The 14,273-nt window shown below is 37.3% G+C and overlaps 1 protein-coding gene across 19 annotated transcripts in view; it reads left to right on the top strand.

The window, feature by feature from the left end:
* The window catches only part of LOC107271413 (hemicentin-1), a 113,641-nt gene that overhangs the window by 63,905 nt on the left and 35,463 nt on the right, over positions 1-14,273 (top strand). For all 19 annotated transcript variants that reach the window (XR_001538639.2, XM_025088651.1, XM_025088656.1 and 16 more), the window contains one exon: positions 10,790-10,960. Coding sequence is in view for 18 of the 19 variants with exons in the window: in XM_025088651.1 (XP_024944419.1) it covers positions 10,790-10,960 (171 nt within the window). In the remaining variant the exon portion in view is untranslated. The remainder of the gene's footprint in view (positions 1-10,789; positions 10,961-14,273) is intronic.

Below are 14,273 nucleotides of genomic sequence, written 5' to 3'. Positions count from 1 at the left end.
TCTAATCCAAAAATATTTTGACAATAAACTAATAATTAGTTACCAATAAACTAGTCAACATCAGATATCTTTCTAATGATTTGGAGATTTTTTTTATCTCTCGTACCACTCTCTTATCCCTCCTCTCCGTTTCTCCCTTTGTCACCAAAGAGTTCGATAAGGAAATAATACTATATCCACAGATTCAAAAAGAATTCGCGGAATGGAATATAAGGCATTTGTGGCTTTACGGACGTATTTCACAACTCACTGCGAACTCTCTGAAACAGCGTGGCGTCTTTTTTTGGTATTCTGTCTGACAAAGGCTGCAGCGACGCTTGCAGGAGTCGCGGTAAGTTTTGAAATACGCTCTATATTATCTTTGCGAAATGGCTACGATTCTTCATGGGATTATATTGTCGTGCCTCCTGACCCTTTATATTACTTGATATTACATAAAACAATGTGTCTCGCTTGCGATGCATGAAGCGAGTCAGATTTTTTTTTTCACCGTGAGTTAAATATTACGTCAATTGTCGTTACGTGAGTTACATCGAAAAACATTCCTATAAATATATTGACTGTTTGGAATGAGTTTCTAGAAAACTTTTTCACCCCCCAAGTCTCTATTAGTAATATTTATAAATCCTTGTAATTGAATTTGACGATATGTAAAAAGTTGACTAAGTCGGTGTATTTAGAGTTTCCGATCCTTAAAGGGATTGCTGGATAGCTCGGCTTTAAGGGTTTCGCCTGCGGCAATGCAGAGGGACAATAGGAGCGTTCGACATTTCGGGGGTAGCAATGCGACATTCGTGTCACGAGAGCTAGAACCAACCCCTCTATTTTGGTGCTGTAGTAACACCCTTCGAGTCCAGCTAGGTTCTAGATGCCACACTGAGGGTGACTGACTATCGATAGTGGGTTAGTGTAGTCAGTAAGGGCAGTTACTTAAAAGAGACCTGAAACAGCTAATATATAATACGTCTCGTGACCGAGGCCCATATGCCATCAACCCTTAGAGTGTGCTCATTGAATAGCTGGGGTGCGCGGCGCGTAACGAGCCGCACCTTGTTTAATTCACCTTTCAGAGGTCGACAATTATTGATCATCCCCTATTTTCCGTCGCCAATTATCGCCTACTTGATTAGCGTAGTTTAAAAGCCTTAGGAATTTATTGACTAGTTCCCGTCGACTTTTCCTTTCATTCTTGGTCGGACTTACGTTATCTTGGACCAAATATCATCCCCGGTCCCCTCAACGTGGATTTTCACTTCAACCCAGTTTTTTTAGTACATTAATCAACATTTGCTCAGGACCATTTAAATACTGCGATCGATCGAGCCCGTTACTGTTTATCCGGTATATCTCATCGGCTGGAGTAACAACTCCTAACCAGTTCGAAGCCACCCCTTTAGCCACCCACTGACCAGTACCTCTGCGCTGTGGCCAATATGCATATTCGTAACGCCTACATGACTGAATCCAATGAATAATCGGTGTCGAACGACTTTGAAAAAAAAATTTATTTTTGAAATGAACGAAATTCAGTATTTTTTTAAATCAGAATTAAAATTTCTTTGACTGGCAATGATGAAAAATATTCACGTGCAAGAGTATACGCAAATATTAATTTTCGAAAGTGCAAGCTTGAAATTGGGTGTATATGACCTTTCATAGATACGTATTTATATGTATTATCAGTTTGAGGGTTCCTGAATTTTATTTGTAATATTTACCTATGCTAAAATTGTTTTTTCACGCGGGAATGTGAAGCACGAAATTTTGACAATTTCAATTTTGCAATTTATCTGATCATTTTTCATGTGTCACGTTATATTTTAAATTCCCTATAATTCTTAGAATTGCGGCTACATTGCACGTACGTGTAATAGTAACGACGTGCAACACTTTATAACGGTACGCAAAAAGTAAACTAATGTCGTGCTGAGTCAGACACGTAAAATCAGATGTAGCGGATCGCGTGCGTTACGCTCGGACGTTTCTAAATGCGTAGAATATTTCATTATAAAAAAAATTAGGAATTCCAAACACAGCGAAGAATATCGTTTTTCATAATTTAAACTCATTTGGCTAAGGGAGGAAGGGGGTGCGCAAACACATTCATCCCTTGCATCTGTTCATGTATCCCACATGCCGTATACCTAATTTCGGCAAGTCGAATGCTAGCTTCCGGTAAACTCATTGAATTATGTAGCTTCTGTCGCGGCAGAGTAAGTACGCCAATAATTTCTAATTAACGTATAATGGTTAATTATGAGAGTCTCCCGTACTAATGCGGCTTACTGCGCTTGCTGACCGCCAAGGATAATATATCCTGCAGGTTGCACTGCCATAACGGTACTCTTGTTAGTCGAGCGACCGACCAACCGGTGAAAACAACCTAAACCTCTATGTCCTTGTCAAAGACCCTTCTTACAATTCATCCTGAACAATGTCTTGGGTATATGAAAATGACCAAAACCTTTTTCAGATATTTCCCATACTCCCTTTTATCTGAATACAAATTTTCTTCTATCACCGTACGTATAACAATATTGAGATTAAGAAAGGTAGGACGATATTTAAGTGATAAATTTTTACCAAACCGAAATACCTTCTGTTTGTAGTGTATTGTAATATCCGTTGCTTGCATTAAAATGACCATGTATCATTGTATTAATCGAGATTTATTATAAACAATTTGCTAGCTTATGAATCTATAATAATTAACTTTAAGCTTGTCAAAATCAATAGTTTTAATGAATTTTTGAAAGTTGAACGAAAATTTGTATCATTTGATAACAATAAGTTTACATGATGATATTAAAGGAGATTAACGATTCATGTTGCTTGCTTTTGAATGGAAGAAAAATTTGTTATTTCGTTTTTTATTAAAGTTACTGCTCCGACTTTTGGGATAATTAATCTGCGATCATTAGCATTCCAAGAGATTTTAGATTATATCAGAAAATAAAGGTAGGTCTGATTATTTCAAGTTTTTAGATTGATCATTGAACGATCGGGAAGGTTAACATTTTTTAGAAATTGTGTATACGCTATAGTGATTGAAATCGTGACAGCTTATAGGAAATTCGATATTTCTGACTGAATTTCAGTTCCTTATTTATTTTTCTTTTCTCCTTTCGTCTTGACGTTTGTAATATTACGATAGAAGGATATTTGACCTTTAGAGCAGATTTCCTTACGTAAGCTCATACTTACGAAAATTCTTTGACGTATTTGACATTTTTGGTTTTCTGTGTTCACTGATTTATTTATTCATTTGGGTATCCCTTTCTTCTTTTATTTTCTCAATTTCCATATCCTTTTGCTGGACATGTCACTATGAAATTCTTTCATTTGTTTTTATATTCTGTTATTAGAACTTACATTTATTATATTAAAAATCTTGGGAACCCTCGAGAAGTGGAAAGAAAGTTACGGATTTAAAATATATTACTTCGGAAAGCCTCCTGCGTTACCCAGTATATCAAACAGCCTTGGCCTCTGGGAATTGTTTCTGAAAGATCTTATAGATTTTAAAAGTCCGCAACTTAGCCAATGTGAATCTTTCACTTATAACGTCTGTTATATTAAAAAGTGTCAGCTTAACTTTTCATTGTGAGCGGGACGACGCGCACGATGTGTCCTGTGGGATAGGAATGAGTAGAAAACGAAGACTGACACAAGTCAATTTTTCAAGACGCCAAGTGACCCTTAAAAAAAAAAGACAATAATATGTGAAAATCTCTATTGAATATCCGTTCAGGTGTTCTGGTCACATGAGTGATGTTGTACACGTATCTACCAGCGTTGCAGCCTAGCTAAATCACTACCCCATTTCTTAGGTTCATTTTTCTTTTTCCACCCCTAGCACACGCCTTCAGTATAGAAGGGCTGAATTTCGTCGGTAAGAGCACATCATAACGGATATAACGTCTAGCCTTTTGCCGAAGTTTGCTTGGGCAAGAAAAAAAGAGAAGAGGCTGAAGGAAGAAGAAATATATAATAAATACCAAATCCACCTTAGCTAGGCTATCGGAGTGAAGGTTTAGCCTGTCGAGATTCTGACGCTTTCCCTAAGGGATTCTTTGAAAATTTTGTTCCCGCAATGCGTTCTTTATATTCCCTAAACGTTAAAATCCGGGTGTGCAGTTTCGAAAATTCTACGTGACATTTGACGCGTGATAACTCGTGTTTTTTAATGTGTAAGTCAGTGCTGCCATCTAACGGCTTAGGAAATAAATTATACATTGTTAACAACAGAGCTAGAGTTTTCAAACGAACAGCGTCCGGTCATAAAGTGTATAGGGTAAACGAAAGGATATAACAAAATCAAATGTTGTTGCTATAAAAAGAAGCTTATGCAATTTTAGTTGTCTTCTGTTGATGCGATAATCCTGAATGTTGCTGTTTTTGTATATATTCAGTCTGTTCGATTTCTACCACTTTAACACACGTCTTCCTCGTGAGACAATAGGCTCTTATACAGGTAAGCATTATTCGCCGTCTTGAATTCTGCGAGAGAGCACGTTCCTCAAACAAGACGGATAATATTTCGTTGCTTGCCAACTATGTACATCAATACCTAACTCATCTGTGATGTCAAAATTCGATTCCAGTAGCTTGACTCCAGACTACTTGATAACAGATGAAGGTGTAAAAAAAGGCATAAAGAAAATAAATAAGATGAAATAAAAGACATGGAACTTATTCTACAGCAGTTTTGGAAAATACTTTTGATATTTACTTTCGTACCCTTTCATATTTTTTTTTGATATTTGTGTCTAACACAAATTGTTAGCATCAACTAAACACCGTAGTGCAAAGTTTTAATACGAGAAAGGGCTCAGAACGGTCTCATGTCTGTGATTCTATCTGGATCTAGTCTTCTTTTATCTCGATTAAATATGAATCCTTTTTATATCTAAATTATTGGAACTGCCTTTTCGTAGAGCTTGTCTTTTGCAAAAGTCAAAAAGACTTGCTTGTTAGTTTATATTGTAAATAATTGATTTTCAAGTAATTTCAAAATCCTCAAAGGGTTTACTTTGGAAAGTTCAACAACGGGTACTGTGGAAGTACCTTCTCCTTTACTACCCTACTGCCATATCTATCCATAGTGTAGTATACTCATCATCCCTATCTCCGGTGGTTGCTCCCACTTCTTTGTCCGCCAAATTAGTTAAACTCCGGGGTTGGTTTAATCGTGCAAATTTTATCATCCAATTAAAACGGAAGCGCAACCATGGCGATGGATTGATTTTTTATTTTGTGACTTTCTCAGCAAAGTTTTCGGGTAGAAATAATTTTCGTTTGAAGTATTCACATGAAAATTTCAAGTAGCTACTGACAAGCTCAACTGGTTTCATCATAACGAGATGTCAGAAAAAAAATAGATTAACCCTCTAGAAGAGAGATTACAACCAATCCTGAATTAGCATTAAATGCTCGAGGGATGCACGTGAAATTCCCGAGTTTAAATCCACCTTTCCGAAAACTTCATTTGTGATTTTTCCATATGTCCTATAATCATCCCCTATGACCTTGCACCATTCACGGTCCAGGGACCTGAAGTTTGTCAGGTTCATTAACAGTTAGTCAATAGTGCTATATGGACGTTTAAGGTATTACTACGGTAAACTCAAAACCGCGTAATCGAGCTGAAATTTGTTTTACGTCTAATTTGTATAGCAGTACATCTCTCTGCAAATTTTTAACACGATTCACTCATCAGTTTCCGAGTATTTCCGAGTTAAAGTCAGGACTCGTAACACGTATTCCCTATACCTGGCCAATAAAACGCGCATGGTTTTTTTTATTGCATTTGACTCGTCCGCGTAATTCCGATGAAAAACTAGTATGCGGCAAAGGAAAAAATTAGGAATTTTTTAGATTTTTAGTCAGAACTTTTTACTCATAGCATTTATTGATAGACATGAAAGAAGTTCGATATTTATTACGAAATCTCTCGTACGACTACTGGACAAAAGAGCGTCACGGCAACATTGCGTTTGAGACTGTATTCGGTGTATATACGTATACACTACTACATCCAATGTACATTAGTGTGGGCCTATCGATGCAGGGATGGGCGTGTGTGAGTGAACTGTACCAGTTCAAAAGTTGACGCTGGATTGTTCAAATCTTACATTGAAACTTTTGTTATTTTTCGGTTCGTAGTAATACCTTAATACTATTAACCAATGTCGAGGAAAGGGAGAGTAGATCGATAAGCATTAAATGATCAATTGACCAATTCTTGGTGAATCATATAAGTATATATAGAGATTGCAATATTTTTGGTAAAATTTGTATATCTAATTGTAAAGGGTGCAGGAAATATTGCATAACAACGTAAATACGTCAAATATTTACGGAGGTATAAAATAATTATAAAATAATCCTAAATCGAATTAAAAGTTGACGATGCAAATGAGGTAGTAGCGAACGAAATATTTCTAAGGAAGTGTACTCCGTTTCTTACCGTAAGCCTAGGGTTCTTTCTCGTGTCTTTCCGGTTTCGGTGGTGTGCAGATGTGGAAGGAGGGATACCGGTTAAGAGGGTAGCGGGTCAGTGACGAAGTGTTTTCGTCATTCCAGCTGATCCCACGGGAATTGAGAAGGCAAAGGAATTTAATTTCACGCTCCCTCGGGAAACCAAACGACTCCGCCTATTCGTCCAAAAAAGAGATGATGACGCTTCCCCTTAGGTTGGTACTCGTTGCTAACGTTACTAGCGATGGGTTGGGGTGCTACTTTTGCGTTGGTAGTACTGCTATGATTTTGCTTGTTGTGGTGGTAGTATCTAGTGCCGTTGCTTTTATGAAGGTATCTGTAACGTTTCTGATCGTTGTGTTGGCAGAACTGATGTTTCTGGCTATGTTACTGGTACCACTGGATTGCTCCTCCTACCATTCCGGTTTCTTTGGTCAGCCAGAATTTCCTGCCGTTTCCACCCTTCTTTGCTCTTTATAACGTCCTCGTTTTCCACTTTTTTTTTGTTAGCAACCCCTTGTTCCGGTTATATTTACGTGATCTTTTGATACCCTTTGCATATATACTGCTTGGACAGGTATGATTTTATTTTCAATTTGTTTGAATTTGCATCACTTGTGATTATTACGTGCGAACGACTCTACGCTAGTAGGGGGAGAAAAAGACCTTTAAATGAATAATTTGTGAATGTTTAAGTCGAAGATTTGCTAATATCGAGTCGATCTGCATTAACCGTAAGTTAAAGCGTCGTAAAATCGCAATGTTCAAGGTCCGAAATAGAAATTTGCAAATTGCAACGGATTCGGCTGTCCCACCCAATGGCGACCAATCCTCGGGGAGGGGATGGATGAAAACCGATAAATCATTCAACCTGTAACGAGACCACCATTTGACCGAAGTAGCACGGTTAAGGGTTGAAATGGCAATGCTGGCTATATAGGTCTCTATGGGGCTTTGAAAATAGAATGGGCTCGAGTCCATATAGGGTAACTACCCTTAACCAAAGCTGAAAAGCGTTTACATCTCGTGAAAGGGTATGCACCATCAGGAAAAAAAAAGAAGTGAATAAAAAAAAGCTTGTGAAAAACATTTGAGCCAATTCCTGGTCGAACTTTAGCTAATGATCCGTGTTCCCCACGAGGGTTGCTGATGATACAGTACTGTGTTTACAGTATTATGCCCGATTGAGTTCGAAATTTCAATTTCTTTTTTTATCGCTTTTATTTCAGAGCGCCTGTAAGCTTTTTTTAATAATTTCCTTAATCCTGTCACGACAAAGAGAGGGGTTAGAGATTTTCTTTTTATTATAGACATATTTCAGATTCACCCATTAACTTTATACTGTTAACGAGAAACCATCCCCTTCTATTCGCGTTTTTGAAAGTTAAATGTTTCGGAATAAATCAAAGGGACCGTTACACTTAATAGGGGAAGTGCTTCGTCAGCCTTATGTCATATATACACATCACTCCTCTGGTCTATGTCTTACCGTTTAATTCCAATCCCAAGGTACCACAGAAGGGATTGGTCAAATATTTGCACGAGGTGACAGGCCTCAAATCTTTCTTCACCCTTAACCGTCACTCTCGCCAACATACTTTCCCGTAATTTCTTTTACCTCAACCCTCCCTTTTATTTAGCTAGTCCAGGATTTCTTTTTTTTTTACTTTTTACCTTCACTTCTCCATCATTCCTCACTGGGATTTTACGCGGATCTACGATGTCTTTCACCCTCGAAAACTCCACCACGAATGAAAAAGACTCTTACGCCAGGTTTCATCCAGCCTTCCTGATAACGCTAACCTATTACTTTGGCTTACTCGAAAGTAGAACGCTGAACTTCGATCGAGTGCAATTCCAATTTCTTACACTTTTTATTCTCCACTCAGAGCATGCATGGCTCATTTCCTAGATTATCGGGAATAAATCGTAAAATATTATGCATTGCATTCTGAAAAAGAAAAATCAAAAGCAACGCTGTTAAAAAAATTTTTTCAAGTTGTAATTTCAACTTTAATGCAATTTCAGACTGATGACTTTGTTAATGAATGTTGAACAGGTCCGAAGTAAAGGTACATGTAGCTACTTGAAGTTTATAGTCCAAAATGTGGAAATGGTATTTTCAAAATTTTAATTGCAGGAGGCAACGTTTATCGCAAATGATTTTCCACTCCTAAAAGTGGCTCTTATAATTTATTATCAGAAAAGGTACTTCACCAACCTTTCCGTATCGTTAAAAACGGACCTATAGCATCATCGTATAGTTAATATGTGTATATGTAGCTACCTTAATGTACATTACAAACCTTCCACTTTATACTTTACGACTAACCCGCGCATTGGCCTACGCACCACAGACATTATTCTACGCCATAGCAATAGCATGCTAGCGACACAGCTATTTATTCTGTGTATACATATATTAACAATCAACTTCGTCAACTACCCCCTTCTGTTTTACTCGGTCCTTTAAATCTACAATGGTCACTTAAACTCAGCGGGATTTACGGGTTTGCGCATTTAATTAAACTTTTCTACGAATTTGACGACTGGGATATCCACGATCTACTGCTACTACCTACTTTCCTTTTCACGTGACTTACACACTGTTGGTTTATACGATATCTACTTAATTCTCATTTTCTTTCTAAAAAATGTCATACTCGCATCTCTTATTTTTCATTCTTCATTTTTTGGGATATTTTATAAAATTGCAGGTTTTTGAATTTCAATATAATATATTTTTCTTAATAGGAACTTGTGTGATTTCTAGTTTAAGGAATTGGAGGTACTATTCTTACGGCTGTTCAATTTCTAATGTAATAAGTGACGTTAATTTTCACCAAATCGATAATAATTTAAATAGTGCCTCAATTGCTAGAAATAATATTTACATTTGTCTCGTAAAACTTTTTTTCAGTTTACAATCTTTAAAATTGAATTACAAGAAAAAGATATTATTTTGAAACTTAACTGATTTCATTGCTATTAGCTGTAAGTAATTTTGTACGCAACATATCGTAAATCTCATGATATATAAACGGATGATTATAACTTTATGTTCATAAACGTAAAAGCTATTCTCAAATAATAAGCTTATAAATCGCTATAGTAAGCTTAACTCGAAAGTGATTTCATTATTTAAATTTTTCCCTCGTATGCTACCCCTAATCTATAATGTTATATAGCATCCAGATGGTAGTTAAAAAACCATGGAAACTCTGTATAATCCTTATGTACATATATGAATAAACTTTAGTGAGCGGATTACTGTGGTTGGATTATAATATGACAAGTGGAATGTTGAATTACAGTTTAATTAATCGATCAAAGACTAACTCGCTCTAAAGATACCCTTATTCTATGACTAGCTCAAAACACACAGTAGATAATACATAGGATTGAATATTGTGAAAATGAGAAGTTGTTACTGAGACAAAGAGGATTGCAAGTGTCTAAGAGCAATTGGTATAGGAATTTCTCGAAATTAAGAAAGTTGTCAGCAGCAGGTTTTTTTCCCGGCGGGCGAAAGAAAATCCAATATCAACAAATGAGCATGGAAGAATATTTCGCGCCTGTGACTTCAATCCTTGTTCCAAGGACCGGGTGGCGAATTACGTGGGATGAGATTTCCAATTGAGGTAACATGAAAGAAAGATCAAATCAAAAGAGAGGGATCCAAGATGAGTAGGGGATGAACGTAAAACGATTGAAAAAAATTGTATTCACTCTCGTTTTATATTATTAAAAGTTTTAAAAAACTTTTTTTTCATTAACGCACAATGCTCCTCAATAGTATTTGCTTGTTTGTTACAAGTATTATTCGCTTGACTACGAACGCATCTTTATCTGCAACATTTACAGGGAATTCGTCCACTACCATTTAACCTAGGAGTCTCAGACTGGAAATTCATGGAAGAGTCAGAAGCGCACCGGAATCTCAACCCTCTTTTTCCACTGCAATCCTCCGTATTACTTATTTAGCTATGAATACTCTCTTGAAAGGAATCAGCTATCTGAGAAACTCTAATATTCTTTTACCAACTACCTTAAAGGTACTACCTATGTACAGGGTAGCGCAAAAGTACCTTCCAAAATGGTCATGCTTACATTCCCTATCGACTGTACTACCTTTGTAATTCCTTGCTGATACTTATTCAGAGTTTCGTTCATGTGTCGATTTATTTACGTTGGCAGAAAATCGATTCCCTTGTGACCTTCAAATTTTCTAATTTAAAAAAAATAACATTGTTTTTCGGATGTATAATTTTTAACATTTATATTAATTGTTCTTCCAATTATATTTCAGTACGACCAAAATACGTTCGAGTGATAGACGAGGTGTCAAAATCAACCCTACCTTCAGGGACGTCATTGGGACCCATAAACGAGGGTGACAAAATAATATTGAATTGCGAGAGCGACAAGGGAAGACCAGTTCCGGAGGTGGAGTGGTACAGAGATGATCAGCGTCTCGAAGGTGAGTTACGTAAATAAATAAATAATAAAGTATTTTAATATTTAAGAGGAAGCTCGCTGACACCTTACTTAACATGATCAAGGATAATTAAATTTATTTTTGACAAGCATTTTTTATCGATATCATAAGATCTCTGTGGTGTAGCAAAAAATTCAGACCCTTACGATGGTTAGCTTACTGATTTAGGGGTGGTAGTGAATTTTAGGGAATATGCGCGCAGCAGGACGATATAAAATTTCTAAGGGAGGAAATTAGATTTCGTCCCAAGGCCTTAAACGATATTTCAAGAGTTCCGTTTGCCGAGTTATGCGGCTGCGTCCGAAGCTCACCCCCTTCCCTTTCCCCGTCTCCCGTCTTATAGAGCCTGAAGATGGAAACCCCCCTCTCAGCGTGGCGAGATGGGATACCACGAGAGGGCAGGGAATCGGGGATAGCGGACGATAAGACTTTTGGTTTCTTAAGAAATATTTATGAACCCTCTTTTACAACCCTGTATCGCGAGTAGAAGATTCTTAACTGTAAAACCACCCTCTTACTATTTTTTACCGTTTCATCATTTTTTTTTTTTAATTTATCAGTCTTGAAGATGCGAAAACGTCTCACGCGATCCTTCACTTTATTCAATCGCGTTTGTCACACCTTTCCTTCTTTCCTTTGTAAATCAATCTTTCTACTTTCTCACCCTCGTCAATGCAGTCCTCTTAGTTAAATTACAATGATTAAAAACCCATTAACCCAGGTAATTATGAGACTCGATTTGTCACGAACAATTGGTTCTTTTAATTTATTTTTCCAATTACCATTCAATTTCCAAAGCTACCACGATTTACTTTAATCCGGTTAGATTTTTCTTAAAGAAGATGACTCTTAAAAATGTTGAAACTCCAGTAAAAATTTACGAATTACAGAAATATCTATAATTTGTATATAAGTAAACTAGGTTTTAGAGGGGCCATATCGATACGACTGTCAGTGCAAAAGAGTCACCTAGACCTTATGTTTGATTCATGGATTGACTATAAGCAGATCATTTTATATAAATGAAACACGGTATAAAATAAAGAAGCTTTAGTTATGTAATGTAAGTGAAAATAATTATAAATTTTTTCATTTCCGTTTCTTTTCTATTCCATCCCTTATCTTGACAGATAGTTGTATCGCGAAAGTGCAACGGAAAGGGGTTGGCAAAAGTAAAGCAAAGAATGTTTGCCAAGAGGATCGGACGTTTTCTCGAGAGTATGAGAATTCCCCCAGGTTGGCTACTCACGAATGAATGCATCCTAGGGTTTTTATTCCACACTTTATAACTCCCTAGCATCCTACCCTACGTTTACACTCCATCTATCCCTTCAATATCGCTATATGGATATATTGCTGGACTCGAACCCCTATCTTTTTTGGGCTTCTTTCCTCTCTTCCTCTCCACTGTTCCTTGTCTACGTTCCGCTGTTCCCTTCTCTCGATAACCCAGTCGTCCTGCTAATACCAGTTCTTAGTGCTTCATAGGTTAACGGTAGCCTAGGGGAAAAGGAAAGTACGTTTACGGTAGCCCTTATCGGGACTATTGGGACATCCAGGACTCTTAGGAACTCACGGGTCTCCCTGGGAAATCCCATCTAGGAATCGAACTTTACGAAATAGTCGTCAGACACTATTCCTTTATGAGACGATTCGAAATCTTGCGTCCCTTCGCGGCCTCGAGAGGCACTTGAGACAGTGACAGTCTTCGATAAAAGGGATGAAAGAAATATAAGGGTTGTAGAGGAGGGAGGGAAGGTAGGAACAGTCGCGCGATAGCGCTAGGGATATTGTGATATGGAAATATCGTTTCAACCATTCTAAACGAAATTTTGTCTCCTCTTATCAATGACTTCCGGTTAGTTTTCGAAATATCCCAAAATTCGTTGAATTTTTTTTTAAATTAAATTTGAGATTACATAGAACTTATTGTTGCTATGTTTCTAAAAAAATGATTGTGGGAACGTTGAAAAACCAATGTAAAATAGATATTTCGGGTAAGATATACAAATCCATGCCCAATGACATCCACTGCTACCCCTGAGAACTGGCCGAATTCCAGAAGGTCGATAACGTGTGGGGTTGCTTTCCGCCTACCAACGTTGAGGGTGAAAAATTGGAAATTCGTTTAGGAAAATTGTCGCTTTGGTAAATTTCAGTCTCAACTCTTATCGATAATCTATTGATTTTTCGTCTCTCACCCTTTTCGCGATTCGACCCGCGGTAATCGGCGACGTTATTGTGACAAATGCCAGGAAGTGGACTCGGGGGGATGAAAAGGAAAATGGCGGCAAGTTGCTCGGGGAGGAGTTTTCCAGTCAAAATATAAGAGTAAGGACGGAATAGGTAAAATGGAGGGGATTGGTAAACAGAAGAGGAAAGACAGCTTTATTGATTTCTTACATCAAATTTTCCCTATTGACAAAATATATAGAAAAATGAGAAAGCATAAATTATAACACGGATACGGTTGTATCTACAACACGCTACTGTCGTGAACCCAGTTAGTACGTAATCAATAAAAAGTGGATGAGTAACTAAGGTTAGAAAGTACTCAAATTATTACCAATCCGACGTGAAATACTCCAGCGGTAGGAATTAACGATGACTCTTTGAGAGGTTGTACAGGTAGAATGTTCCTTAAAATATACGTTTCGATTGGAAATGGATTTTGGTACGTCGAGTTTCGTTTGGTCGTAATCAATAGATCGATAATTATTTCTTGTAACGCATGCATGAGAAGTGCTACTTTTCGTGCTCGCTGAGTGTAACCGAAGTGGCGTTTTTCAGTAAGGCGCTCTCTATTGACACGGCGCATGCGCATGTCGGCGAAATTTTTTACTCACACGCAATTTCATTCTCATACGCGGAATTTCCTTCTCGTCCGCTTGTCTCGTAGTTCTCACCCCTTTCGCGACGCTTCCGAGAAAAATAGCAAGATGAGAGAAAATAACTGCGAAAAAAAGACGTTAAATAAGTATCTCACAATGTTTCTAGTGCATTGCGAATTCTTTGTTTTTTTTTTTAATTTATTGACTTTTCTCAATGTTTAAAGGCATTCAGGGAAATGAAACTTACCAAATTTTGTCTTCCTAAAATGGGGCTTCGCCCCTGAACCCGGTCGTAGTACGGTTCATACGATTTCTTATTTCACTAACATTTCTCCTGTATTTGTTTAAAAAACTGTATACGATACTCGTGCGGTATAGCAACTAACTTCACAGCCTGCGTATGATGTTTGCTTTCTCGCACTATTGTCGCAAAGTCCGAATTAATTCTTTCATAAAATTTAGAG

The sequence above is a fragment of the Cephus cinctus genome, unplaced genomic scaffold (assembly GCF_000341935.2).
Source record: "Cephus cinctus unplaced genomic scaffold, Ccin1 Ccin1_scaffold0967, whole genome shotgun sequence".
In the NCBI taxonomy this organism is placed as follows: Eukaryota; Metazoa; Arthropoda; class Insecta; order Hymenoptera; family Cephidae; genus Cephus; species Cephus cinctus.
Note: the sequence above shows the minus strand (reverse complement) of the source record. Positions and strands in the feature narration are given on the sequence as shown.